The sequence below is a fragment of the Festucalex cinctus genome, chromosome 9 (assembly GCF_051991245.1).
Source record: "Festucalex cinctus isolate MCC-2025b chromosome 9, RoL_Fcin_1.0, whole genome shotgun sequence".
Classification (NCBI taxonomy): domain Eukaryota; kingdom Metazoa; phylum Chordata; class Actinopteri; order Syngnathiformes; family Syngnathidae; genus Festucalex; species Festucalex cinctus.
Genome location: NC_135419.1, coordinates 10148146 through 10162481, shown reverse-complemented (window position 1 = coordinate 10162481; position 14336 = coordinate 10148146). Strand labels below are relative to the sequence as shown.

Genomic DNA, 14336 nt, shown 5'->3' with positions numbered 1-14336 from the left:
GGATCCAACCTTCAGCACATGACAAGGGGAAACCTGCTGTTGTTTTTAACATTTATTTACACATTTTTCTTTTTTTTTGTTACGTTATTTTGCTATACAATACAAGCTGTGGTATTAAATTCGTCTGTCGTTGGATATATTTAAGAGGCTGTTTGAAACAGTGATGCCGGTGCTGCACTGAAGGTCAACCGCAAGTGGGATTAAAGCCAGAGAAGCTTGCTGACAGGGTCTATTGGTGTGCCCTCTCCTTGGCCACATCTGGGTCGCAGCCAGTTGGGCTGGACATGTTTGTTGTACTTTTGTGTGTGTATGTGTGTTTTTTGCCCCAAGCTTGAACTGTCTTGTGCGGGCTAGGGCGAAGTTAGTGCGAAAGTGAAAATGGAGGGTGTTTGGCTCTTTGAGAGCTAAATGCAGTGGGAAGGAGGGTCAAGGTGGATGCTTCACAAACAGGTTAACCTTGACCTAATTAAGACTTCACGAGATGAAAGGCTCAAGTAAAAGCATAAGCGGCAATGAACGGGCCCTCGCTAGCCCACAGTTCCAAAAGTTAGTGCATCGGACAGATTTATTGCATCCGTTCAAAATCTGACCTTGCAGAGCTGAATTATTTATTATTTTGTGGTTTATGGTGAGTCATCAAACTCAGTCTTTGCAATTCACCATTTCCAGTCTGTCTTTCTAATGTGTTTTAGTTTTTTAGTTTAATTAGTAGCAATCAAGAACAACTCTAATTTTGAAAGATCACCCAAAAAGGCCAAAATGGCAATATAATGGACACTTCAAACCAAATAGGCTCCAGCTTGTCCGACAACCTTCTCACTGCATGTTTGGGCACTAAATATGATATGTTTTTCTTCCCATAATGTTTATAATGTTTCCTAAAGCTAATAATAGCCACCACACTTCACATATTAAAGGCAGCGATTGCTTTGTTGACAAATTGACACCGTGACATGGAAATGGTTCAAAAGCACAATATTCATAAATAAACAGTTTTCTATTTATAATACAGCCTTTTGCAAAGATAAATTGTCTTCTGTTTGGCTGTCAGGATGTGATTATAGAGGCTGAAAGGATGTCGTTAAATGGAATTGCTTGAAAGTAGTCTTTTTTTTTTTTTTTTTTTTTTTTTAACTTGACAAGTAAATTTGAGACGAACATCACAGAGCAAACAATTCTCCCCTCATGTTAACAAAACATAAATTCAGTGTCAAAGGAAGGTTTGAAATTAGAGATTGTGGAATTGGCATATGACAAATAAATCTTGGCGATGTATGCACGTTTCTGTCTGGGAATCCCCTTTTACAAGCTAGTCACAGCACTTTCTTCTTGAAATAAATAGGAACGGACAACTTTAATATATTTAGGTATGTGCTTGTCTAAACCTGTCTGCGATCACACATTATATGCGCAAACATTTATAAAGTCAAACCGGCAGTGTTAGCCTATAACTCATTGTTTTCTTTTTTGTTTTTTTCCCTTCTCAGCTCGGCGTCGAGTAACGCTACCCGCCTGATTATTGAGAAAACGTTGGTGGCCTAATTGCATTGCCGTTATCGGCGAGCCGCCCGGCCGCAACACAACAAACCGCTCTGTAAATTTTACGGGTTTTTTTTCCCGACAGGAAAATAAATATAAAAGAAAGCGCTGCTGGTACGGTTCAGATAGACCGCTGTCACCAAGGGTTCAAAAACACCTCACTGTGGACAGAGTGAGAAACTGTCAGGCAGATATGACAGTGTTGAAAAAAAAATGAAATGATTGGAGAAAGAACGGCTTGGTCGCATGGTCTGCTGGGAAATCCCCCCACTGAGCTGGGAGCCTTGTGCTCTGGTAGCGAGATGAAATGTCTTATCTTCTGGTGGCAGGTCTCTGTCCTTTAAAGTAGGGGAGCTCGGGCAAAAGTCATTGTCCAGCCAGCCGCCATCTTAACTGATCCGTGTTCCCGTTGACCTTTAGCACCACTGCCACGGAACCTCAGCCAACTCTAGATTGTGCTTAATATGCTAAAGGATTGTGCTTAGTGCTTTATTTAAAATGTACAGACCTCAAATATTACTTCCAGTATTGTGTCATCTCTACTCATCAACCAACTGTTTTTGAAAAAGAAATGTAACACAAGCTTCTTATTGTCTAATAGGTTGGTATGCGCTAATTACTCAGATTGTATCAATGTTTCACTTTAAGACCGCAGGGACTTTCTTTTGAATTAGAATTATGTACACGATGTAATTATCATAATTAGAGCACTAAGGCAATGTAATGATCAGAAAAAGCAAATGTGTCAAGAAATTAATGAACCGATGAATAGACAAATAAACGGAATATTTAGTACAGTTTATCCCTGTTGGGGCAGTGTTTTTAGATTATAATGATAAATACAGTGAAACACCCAATTTTGTCTTTTTGGTATATTCCTTGTTAGCAAGGAGAAGTTATTCTTAGCTGCCAATGACAAATTGCTGCCACTTTAATTCCATTTCCATCATCTCCAGACTCCTATAGTAAAAAATCTTAAATTTGAGGTCTGAATCAATCAATCAATCAATCTTTTCATTGAATCTAGCTATCTTCAGTGAGCATTGTGTTCTTGCATTCCCCATCTCCATGCAGCTAAAGGAAGCGATCCTTTAGTTTTGCGACATAGCTAGTTGTGATGAACTGGAATTACTCAACTTAGCATTGTAAAATCATGCAGTTAGGACAGTGACTCCCATCACTCGACTCAACTCTATATTTATAGAGCACTTTGAAACAACCAATGCTGTTTTTTCTTAAGATGGAACCCAGGGGCAGCGGATACAATGAAAACAGCAGAGGCCCCAGAAGTGAACCCTGTGGAACACCATACACCATTCGTTCCATTATACATGTGAATTCATATTGCACATATTCATCCGACCACCTTCTTTTTTTCGCTTGACATAGTATGAAATATGAATTAATTAATAGTATCAAATACTTTTAGAATCGATTAATCTATCGATTATTCAATCGATTAATCAACTAATCCGATTCATTTAAATTTTGTTTTAGAAAAGCATTTTTTTACTTGATTACTTTTTATTAACCAGTAATTGGTGGTTATTTCGTATATCGTATTTGTATTGTGATTTTTATTTTTATTTTTTATTTTTTTTTTTAAAGGGGGGGGTTGATGTACTACGTTACCATTTCGGTCAGTAAAAACATGTCTCATTTTGATTAAACACTGAAGATAATCAATCTTTTTTTCATGAAGAACTACAGAAATCAGTGAATACTGTTGAAATCAGAGGATTTGGACACATTTAAATTAAAAAATGGCTCCAAACGCTTACTCGATTATTAAAATAGTCGATTACTTGTCCATTAATCGATTAATTTTCACAGCTCAAGTATGAAAGGATTACAATAATATCGAAATCACATGACATACCCTCACAACAGTCAAAATGTGACTACTGAGTACACCAAATTTTCTGAAGGCCAACCAAGTTGGGTTTGTGTCTGGATCTGCCGAACCCCTGAGACTGACTCATCAAACTCTGGGGGGTTTGGTCGAATCCAGGTTAGAAACCGCTTGTCTAAATGATCTAAAAATATCATAAGTTAATGTTGTAAGGAAATTGCATGCATGCATATCTTGGAAAGCGAGATGAAATGGTAAGAATAGACTGCAGCAGCTTTCAGGCCAGACACGTTGTCGCCATCTGGTTTTTCCGGTAAGCTGACGGAGAAGCTGAATAATGCATCCATCAGTCTGCCCGAGTGTGCCGAGCACTGGGCACCGAGTGCGCCGCCAGCTTGTTATGGGCTCATTACAGGTGAAGATGACATGTTGAGGTGCAGTCGCCTTGGCATTGTCTCCCTGCCCTGCCCTCCAGAGATAGCAACGTTCTCTGTCACGCCCTGCGCCATACAGAAGGCGGACAGTGATGGAGGAGGATAGAATGAGCCACAATCCTGCCCTAACCCACCAAAATGAAATTGACAGGCTCCCTAAAGTAATTGCTCCCCACACTATTTTCTTTGGCAGGAAATGCTGTTATCGACAAATAGGGGATTCAATAAGCGGCAGGAGATGAGGCTCTCTGCTGTGGTCAAAAGGCAGCGTGTGTGTAGAACTTAGACTCTCGTGATGTTCCGTATAGCTGCCCACCCTGCATACACTTTCTTTGAATCTCCTTCCGACCGTTCGCTCTTTACCTTTCTCTCGGGGGCCTCTTTTGTTTAAAGCTTCGGCTGACCGTTTTTCCTGCGCCTTCGGGGCGCAACTCTATTTCCCAGTAGCCGGCGTCCTTCTGCTCAGATTGTATTTCTGCCGCCCGAGTGGCAGTGTAATGTTGATATGGTCCCAGGACTCTTCTTATGTGGGACAGGGTTGTGAAAGGGTGGTTTACGGTCAGTGTTTTGTTTCCAGAGGTCAGACAGAGCCTGTGGTGAAGCTCAGACCTCAGAGATGAAAAGATAAGTAGTGGAGAAGTGTTGGAAAATGCCAACTTTTCAGTTTCGTATGTGTTGATGTGGGAGGAGGGGGATATATGGCAATGTATACGGGGTTCTGAAGCAATAGCTTTTAAGAGTTATCCGTTCAAATGACTATATTTGCTTTTGAGGACATTCCATCACTAAATCTTAAGGCAAGTATGGCTTCAGTCAGCGATGTTTTGGCATTCAGTATCTACACTCTACCTAAGTATTCCTCTTTGTAGAGTTGAAGGTTTAACTCGTTTTGTTCGACTTTTCTAGCTTCCGTTGAGTGTATCGTTGTATTTTGGAGTGATTTGGTCTCTTATACTGTACACTCAGGTGGCACCAAGCCTTCAAAGATGAATATGTAGACAACTGATTGTTTAAAGTAGCACTTCCAAACATTTTAGTCGCGCACCCACTTCAGCACTGTAACAACCCTTGTACTTAACTACACACTCCATCCACCATTCCTCTGCTTCCCAGTGCAACATGCATATCTGATCTTCCAATCTGAACCAATACATTTCAACGTTTTTCATGAATTTATCTGCCAAAAGGAAAGCATCAACGAAGAGGCTGGCAGTGGCCAAAGAGATTTTTGAAGACGTCAGACCTGGATTTTTTTTCTGACACACTCCATCCTTAACATTAAAAGGATTAATATTATGTTCTATAGTTTGTTGTACCTAATTTAAATTAAAGGATGTAATTAAATCTCCTCGTTTTTCATTAAATTGCACAATTTCCAAAAATGTCATACTAGCCACGGATCTTAGTAGGCATTGTCTATTTCCCTTTTCCCATTGAATAATTAATTATTTGAAGGTCACATTTCACAAAGGCGAGTGACGGTTGTCCTCTCTGACTAACTGCAATTATACGACCTTGCTGTGGTTTGTTCATGTTTATATAAGTTTTTTTTCCCTTCCTTTAACTCTTTGACTGCCAAACGTTATCCAAAAAAAACCCAACGGTGCGAGCTGATTTGGAGCATTTTCACTCATCTTTCAAAGCAAACAGAATATTGCGCAGTATGACGACATCAATATGGTGAATACCATATGATTCCATTCTTTCATGAGAAAAAAAAAGTATGTTTCTACCTTATTCCGTTCTTTAGTAATCACCATTTGAAATTAGGTCATTTGAGTGACACAATACAAAAACATTAAGAGAAAAACAAGCTTTTTGTGAAAAGATATTTTTTTTTGCACAACAGTGACTTTGATACTAATATTTTTCGTTTAGTGACAAGGCAGCGCAGCACAAGACGTTGCGCTGCCCATTGAGAGAGAGAAAACCCCCCCCCGTAATAAACGTAAATTAACGTTTTTGGCAGCATTCTTTAGGATTTTAGAATACGTCATTAAACGTTTTTGGCGGTCAAAGAGTTAATGTTATTTTTATCTTTATGTAGTTGTATGTACAGTATTGAATGTGATATGCACCTCTCTTTGTCTCTTTTTTTTATTCATTATTGAACAGTGCAATATTTCTGCCAACCTTTGCAAAAGCAACATTGAATGTCTGCCACAACTACAATCTTTTAACATTAGCGACGTTTTGTTTGTCTTCAAATGCGGGATTGATCAACAATCAGCGAGACACAATCAGCTACCGTGACTCAGTTAGTCTAATTGAACAAATACAAACCTGTAGCATATTCGACACCTTTTCTTGAGGCAACCAACAGACATATGAGTCAACTGACCCTATTTAAACTCTTTTGCTCACCAAAATGGCAGCACATACTGAAGCAGGTACACTAGTTTTACTGCAGTTTGTCTGCCATTGTTAATGATGATCTTATGTTGGGGCGACATGGCTCAAGTGGTAGAGTAGCTGTCTGCCAACCCAGAGGTTGTGGGTTCGATCCTTGTAGCCTAAGTGTCTTTGAGCAAGACACTGAACCCCGAGTTACTTCTGATGGTGTGTCATAAGTAGGTGAGGCACTTTAAGTACCCTGTAGGTGGAAAAGCACTATACAAGTGAAAGCCCATTTACCAGCCCATTATGTTATGCGGACACGGTGTCTTTAAGTCGATTAGCATTCCATTGACTGCTCTGCCATGTAGTGTATGTCCAAGTTCATGTTCCGATTTGTTCCGGTCTAGTCTGCCTCAATTGATGATATTTTTCTTTATTTCCTCATAACAATTCTAAAACTCATGTTGAATATATTTCCAAATTGGAATTTGTACAAGGAGACCTCATCAGCTGTTGATATAATAACAAAAATAAATGTCCCTGAGACCCTGACCACTATTTGCGGAGATAAAGGAATCAATTATTTTGTCTATCCCCATTCAGATTGCCCAAGGTTTTCTTCAGTGTCATGTAATAATACTTTTTTGCTTTATTTAATATGTCGTGCTTAGCAAGGTTGAATTTAGCTTTTGTGTTCTACCTACTACAAGCTTTTCACCCAACTTAATCTGTTGGAGTTTGTTGCACATAATAAAAGAAGCCGAGAGTCCCAAGGTAGAACAGTGTGCTGTGACCCTTCCTGTAGAGAGTCACCGTGCTGCACGTTTAGTTCACTTTTTATTGATTTGGACCCCGTAATGACTGCACCTACTTTTTCTTCCTCTCCCTGGGTGACAACCAGGCCAGAAGACCTCCTATTTCTCTGCAAGCGCACCACATATTTTTTTGCTTTTACTGACATTGAGTTAGTTTACTGTCATAGGGCGATGATGAAGTTGTCTTTTAGTGCCATATGTTGCGGATTCTGACCACGGGTGTTAGAAGATACAGGAATGGAAACACACAAATGCCAGTTGAATTGTTTTCACAATCTAAGACCGCTTCGGGTTTTGGCGTTGATTGTGCTTTTCTGGAGAGCAGCATGCGTGCTTTCACCCAAATAAATGAGCTATTTCGCCACTTGCAAAAGTGCCTATTAGCGCAGTTCACTTTGTCGGAAAAGCAGCAGTTTGGGGATCAACACAGTGCATATGATTTTGCTGAGCAGTCATCTTCCAAGCATATCTAATGCCTTTTTTTGTTTTTTTTGTTTTTTTCTTTGACTCAACTCCCTTTTGAATGTGACTTGAAAGTAGAAATTTTGCAAATACACATTGTGCTTAAAATAAATAAATAAATAAATAAATATATATATATATATATATATATATATATGTTAGTCTTGAGTTGCTTCCCAAATTATTCAAATGACGTTAAAAAAAAAAAAAAAAAACCTTCTTCAGGTGTTGGGTTTATTTTCTGACATCATCGTGTTTTGCTTCCAGGGAGGACTAAGGAACAGCAAGCATGAATGTACGCTCTCATCCCAGGAATATGTCCACGAGCTTCGTTCTGGTATCACAGAAGAAAAGCTGCTCAATTGCCTGGAGTCGCTTCGGGTTTCTCTCACCAGTAACCCCGTCAGGTTAGTCCCTCACATTTTAGGATTTGTCTTTTGTCTTCTAGTCTATGGACACATTGGATTGACTGTGCCGTAACGATATTTAGCAATTTTGTGGTATTAATAAAGCTAAGAATCTAAAAATACGTTAAACAGGTTTTCGGCTAAAATATGTCTCCAACTTGTTAGGTCCAATTGTTATACACATAAAGCACCCCTGAGCTGAAATTAAACAGATCAAAACATGAAACATCATATTAAATATTATTCTCTGGTCAAAATGTATAAAAAATGAAATAATTTATTTTTGCTCAACTCCAGGAGTCATTACAGACTCACCGACTGTGTTTTTCCCTCTCTCGTTACCAAATCCCTCACTTTTTCTGCAATGAATTGACTATAAGAACACTAATTTACTGACCAGCTGCTGAAGACAGTGTATGCGAATCAAATATGTCCACGTGAAATTAATGGTCAACGGTATACGTGAAGAACAGTTCAACCCCATTGTGGCGCGGTGTTCCCAAACGAACAATTACATTATCTTAATGTTTGTACCAGTCAACGTTACGGCTTTGTTGAATTAATAGAAACAAAGGTGTTCTCATAGAAAATCATTTGCTTTAATAACACAACCACACCATCTTTTAACTATGTGTCTCGGCATATGTAATTAAAATGTGTTATTGTGTTCTACGCTCACTTTCAGTACTTTGCAGGTACTAACGGTGAGCATTCATTAATGCTCCGGCTACCATTCCTGCCTTCTCGACCAAGAAATTGAGATGGGATATACTTGAGTTGTAGTTATTATACGGTACACTTACATGGGAAGCCTTACTTAATTTACGGTAAATAAAATACCCCTCCTCCCAAAATGAGTTTATACTCAATAGATGCACTTTGAATATAGTTTATTGTGCAAACCTAATTAACCCTAATTACCCTAATTAACGAGGACAGTGAAGTCAAAACCCTCCGGCCCTCAAGTATTCCATCAAATATCATCCTCATTTCCTTAAATAATCATGTCACTTTAGACACACTCTCAATCACTGCTTAGCGATGAAGAGCTGTAGCAAGCTAGCTACACTAAGCTAAGTTAGATTCATGTAGCACAGAGACAGGTTAGACCGGGCAAAAATTAATGGAAGATGTTGTACTCCAGTGAAGTAGTGATGGAAAATAAGGTGACAAACCTTTAGCTTGTTCAGTGCTATTTTACTTTAAAAGTATCATACAGTGAGCCGCACTTTGTGAAAGGAATGAAACAGGCACTTGCACAAAGCGTCATTTGAAAATGAATACACGACAGAGTTTAATCTACAAACGCCATACAGTTCGTCCGGACAAGTGATGGCAGGATACTGATTATTACATTAACTAATGAGTACCTTAAATAAATAAATACACTTAGTAGCATGTGCCGTAGTCATGTGTTTGAATTCTTGTGTGGACATTTTGTCTTCAAGTTACCCCAACTCTGCTTTGCAGCAATTACACAAAACTTTATTTGTCCTTTTTGTTGTTGTTGTTTGTTTCAAATGAAAAAAACAAACTCTTCTTCTTTTTTTGTGTATTTCTCTATGGCAACCAAGTCCCATTGACTGTGTGTGTGCATCTGCAACAAATCTCGGTGCAGTAAACATTAGACAGTCAAACCGAATTCCAAACGGTGCAAATTTGGTTTTAAAATAATTAATTACAGCTTTGGGGCAAACATTTTTTTTTTTTTTCACAAGAGAGAGCTCAAAATTGTTCATTCGGCAGTCTTACCGATTCAACATCTTATCATCATTACTCTCTCTCTCTCTTTTTTTTAATTTTTAATTTTTAAATTTAATGTCCGTATGTGCACATTTGTGTGCGTGCATAAGTGTGCGTTGTGTGTGTGCGTGTGAATCTGTGTAAATTTGTACTCATTAGTTCACCTAAAACCTAATAAAAATCCCATTACCCTTCACCTTAACCGGATAATTCTTCTCGAGTCTTGGCAGAGTGGTGAAGTTCAGAAGGTCAGGAGACCAGAGGAAAGGTCAAAGGAAAGAAAGATAAATCATAGTGAAATCCAGCACCAACTAAACACCACCTGCCACCCACATGGTTACAAAACCAGAATCTTACGCCAACCTCAGCAACCTCTAAATTCCAACAGATTAGGGAGATCTCAAGAGAACAGAGGAAAAACTATAGAGAGGAAGGAGGGAAGGATAGATGAAGCAGAGTGAGGTACCCAGACAGACATTTTTATGTCAACCAATTTAGTTTGCCTGGGATAGGCTCCAGCACATCCGCAATCCAAAAAGGATAAGCAGCACATAAAATGGATGGATTGTACAGTACTAAGGTCTGAGTGCAAAAAACTGAAGGTTCCAGTCAAACAACCATGATATGCAGCACGATGAAGTTTGTAATATTCAGGGCTTGGGGCATTGCAAGTCCTAATTAATATGAATGGATTTGATTGTCATGGATCACAGCACACTTTTGTTTGGGACTCCTCTGCTTGCTCTATGTTAATGTAACCTTATACGGTTTGTTATCACAGAGTGAAAGTGAGTGCGACTTGGATGGAAGTGCACCACAGTCATGCTTTTCTTGGAGCCAAATAAGAGATGTGTTTCTATCCTTGAACAAAAGTTTTTTGTCAATTAAAACCCAAAACAAAAAGGCAACTAGAGACTAGATCATACGCTGGCATGGGTGTAAACTCCCAAAAGTTTGGCACATTTTTTTCAACCTAGATTTTGCTCAAAGCTCAAGCTGAAAAACTTTTACGGCTTTGAAACTTAACTACTGGACTTAATAAATAAAATGACAACTTTATCAATAATCTGCTGTATTTTTTTAACTCGACTGCTTAGCATGAAGCTACTTGTGCCTGTGTGTTTGGGCAGCCTGCTAATTTGCTCCCACAGGCTTGTGTTTGTCTAATAGTTTAACTGGCGAGTCTGCACACCTGTTTGGCAGCGCAGGTGGCTGCAGGGCCTTTTGTGCCGAGGGCTTTATCTCGCAGGCAGTGCCGCACAGGTGTGTGACACGCGGAATCCGAACAGCCTCCCACAGATGGAATCGCCCGAAGCGTCAGCTGCCTACTGTTTTCAGTCTCTTCTCTTCAGCTGCCACGTTTTCACTTGTTTTTCCCCAGTCAATTATCGAGACTGTTACTTCTGTTCTCCCTTTTTCATTTAGTCATTTTTTTGATACGCGCTGCTTAAGTGCAAAATTGTCTCGCTACTTTTTACGGCTTAATCCACTGATAAGAAGTAAGATGCGAGTTCGTGGAAGATTACAGTCCCCTTATTTTATCATTCAGTAAGTGAAGCAATTTAAAAAAAAAAAAAAAACAGATGTCATGACTCGAGTCAACAGCATCCAGTTTCAACTAGTTTTTGGCTATATGATGTCTGGACTATATGATGTCAAGGATCTTTTATGCCAAGGATGGCCAAGTTCGGTCCTCGAGAGCCGCTGTGCAGCCTGTTTTCCATGTTTCACTCCACCTACACACCTGATTCATGATCAAGATCGTTATCAGGCTTCTGCAAAGCTTGTTGATGAGCTGATCATTAGATCCACCTGCGCTGAAGGAGGGAGACATGGAAAACAGGCTGGGTAGCGGCTCTCGAGGACCGAACTTGGCCACCCCTGTTTTATGCTATATATTTGTTGATGTCAGGAACTATCTGTAATTACAGAGTCAACAGCCAATCAGAGAATTCTATGTCAGTACTAGTACTCACATGTCTAGCCACAACCAATGAGATTGATTGTCTATTTAAGGGTCTGAGAATTGCGTGTTTTGCCGGATTATTGCTCAACTGTTCCTGTGTGCAGCTCTCATAGGTTCTGCTTCTCAATGTAAATAAATAGATAAAATCTTATTTGTGTCTGCATTTGGGATCCTACCTCACAGTACACAACAATAGAAATAGAGCCGAAAACAAATGTATTCTACATTTGACAGCTCTAATAGCTTTATTTATTTTTTATTTTTTTCTGATGATCACATATTTTCCCACAGAAATTGGCCAATCACAATCGGTGGCACGTTTACCTGCAGGGTTTATATACGTATGACCACTGTTGGTATAACCACCAATTAAAAGTGAATTTCAGCAAGACAAGTCAACATTTTGTGTGAGATGGTCACGCACAAGAACGGCTTCAGCTGCGTCACTTTTGATGAGGCAGCAGCGGGATCTCAGCGAGACATTCATAATTGATTCATCTGTATTCATTTTATTGTATTATCGTGCTTTTTTACACCCATTCAGGATTCACATCAATTTGAATAATGTATTTAAAAAAAAAAAAAAGCAGTGAAAAGAATGGATGTCCTTCACAGGGATCAAAGCGGTTGTTTTTGAGTTCTCTAGATCTGTCCCGCTTTTGTTATTGAGTTAGAATTATTGTAAGGACCTCATGTAGTAGGAGAGCTTTCCACCATAAAATGTGTTGAATAATTGTTATTGTTAGGGCCCAAGCAAAGAAGTGTGAGGTGCTATTGAAACGACTTTGATTTTGTCAAAAAATAACTTTTTTTAATGACTTAGTTGACTAGTTGATTTTCACTCTAAAAGTGTAGTTTGACAAATTAATGTCTTTTATTGATATACAAAAAAAAGTCTGCCAGATATCTCATTAGTGAGAAAGCATATTTTCAGCAAAATGAATTTTTGTGTTGATCAGTGTTAAGTCCCACCTACTCCTGACCTCCAGAAGGGAACTCATCACAAACAAACAACAATTACATCCAATGTTACAATCAGACAGTGATTTGATACTTGCCTCTGACTTCACTTTACTATACTCAATTGATGGAATAATTTGCACAATTTTGGCTGATGTTCAAAGTGTGAATGCGGAGGAAATTTAATTTGAAGATGTATACATTGACACAGTTCTATATTTTTAATTTAGCTTTTGACAAGAATGCATTGTTACCGTATTTTCCGCACTATAAGGCGCACCTAAAAGCCTTCAATTTTTTCAAAAGATGACCATGCGCCTTATAATCCAGTGCACCTTATATATGGATCAATATTGAGCCGCAACAGGTCTCGCTGTCAAGACTCTATCGGTGACCCTGCACGATCGGTGACGCGCATGCGCAGAAGATCCCGCCATCTTGGATCGCTAGCTAATACTAATAATTTACCTCAGAGAAAATAATAAAACAGCTGTTTATTCATTTTGGGAGTAAATTGAGTTGTCAGAAAGCTGGTTTGTAATCTATTAATAAAGTTTGACTGACCTATCTAACTGTTTTGTTGACATTCACTTTAGCGCAGCACCATCTAATGGATGCATAACGTAACCCCAGCCTCTACTGTAGCGCCTTATATATTAAAAAAGTTTTAAAATATGTCATTCATTGAAGGTGCGCCTTATAGTGCGGAAAACACGGTACTATTTTTACTGTGTTACTCGGAAAGCTTGTGCATTAAACAATATTCATTGCGATTGGCTGGCAACCAGTCCAGGGTGAACCCCGCCTACTGCCCAATGCCAGCTGAGATAGGTTCCAGCACCCCCCGCGACCCTTGGAGGAATAAGTGGCCAAGAAAATGGATGGAAGGATATAATGGAGCGACATGTTTGGCATGCTAAATTGCTAAACGCTGACGGTGCTTAGTTTCAAGCTACAATTCTGTGCCACCGAACGAGTCAGTATTCAATCAGGAGGGATATCGACTGACTTCAATTGAAACATAATATGGAAGAAATACATGCTTCCCATAAAAAGTCTCCCCACCTACTTCTGATAAAATAACACATAATGGAAAAAAAAGACGAAACATCAAAACTAACCAAAATTCTTGATCTTATTGCTAATGTTGATTATATTGCGCATATTGATATGAACAATATCCACAAGTTCTCGTCTTTCTCTCTGTTTGCATGTTCATAACGCCATATTTGCTTTGGAAATGAGAATCATGTGGCCAAATAATAACCACGACCTAAAATGAATGCAACCGGCATTCCTAAAATGTAATTTCAACTGCAACAAACAATGTTTATCTGCACAAATATTAATCCAATTACTTTGCTCCCTAAACACTGATCATGGGAACAGTTGAATTTGACTGTGACTGTGATTATTCGACCATGTCACCTTTGTTTCTCTTTCACCTCCCTCACTTCTGGATCACAACCATAGTCGACTGCACGAATTGTTATTCTGCACTTGGATGAGTTGCTCTTTGTTGCCATCTTTTTATGGACAGTTGCCGAATGGAAATGTTGAAGAGTCAATAGAAAGAGATGGTCAAAGAGATCCCAGTCAGACACAACAGTAGTCATAGAGAAATTGTTGTTCAATAAAAACTTCAAGTGAATTCTAAGCATTGGTGTTACCAAGTTGAAATGTCAAAATAAATAAATGTATTGACGACAGTCTAGTTGTTGCTTTAAAGGTTTAAGGTAACCCATGTTTTTTTTTGACAATAATATGTTCTATGCAGCCTCACTGGTCTAATTATGGTATTCTGGTTAATATTGCGTTAGT

The 14336-nt window shown here is 38.9% G+C and overlaps 1 protein-coding gene across 7 annotated transcripts in view; it reads left to right on the top strand.

Annotated features, from left to right (window-relative positions):
• Positions 1-14336, top strand: part of diaph2 (diaphanous-related formin 2) — a 381698-nt gene that overhangs the window by 89407 nt on the left and 277955 nt on the right. For all 7 annotated transcript variants that reach the window (XM_077531612.1, XM_077531615.1, XM_077531611.1 and 4 more), the window contains one exon: positions 7707-7846. In XM_077531612.1, the coding sequence (XP_077387738.1) occupies positions 7707-7846 (140 nt within the window). The remainder of the gene's footprint in view (positions 1-7706; positions 7847-14336) is intronic.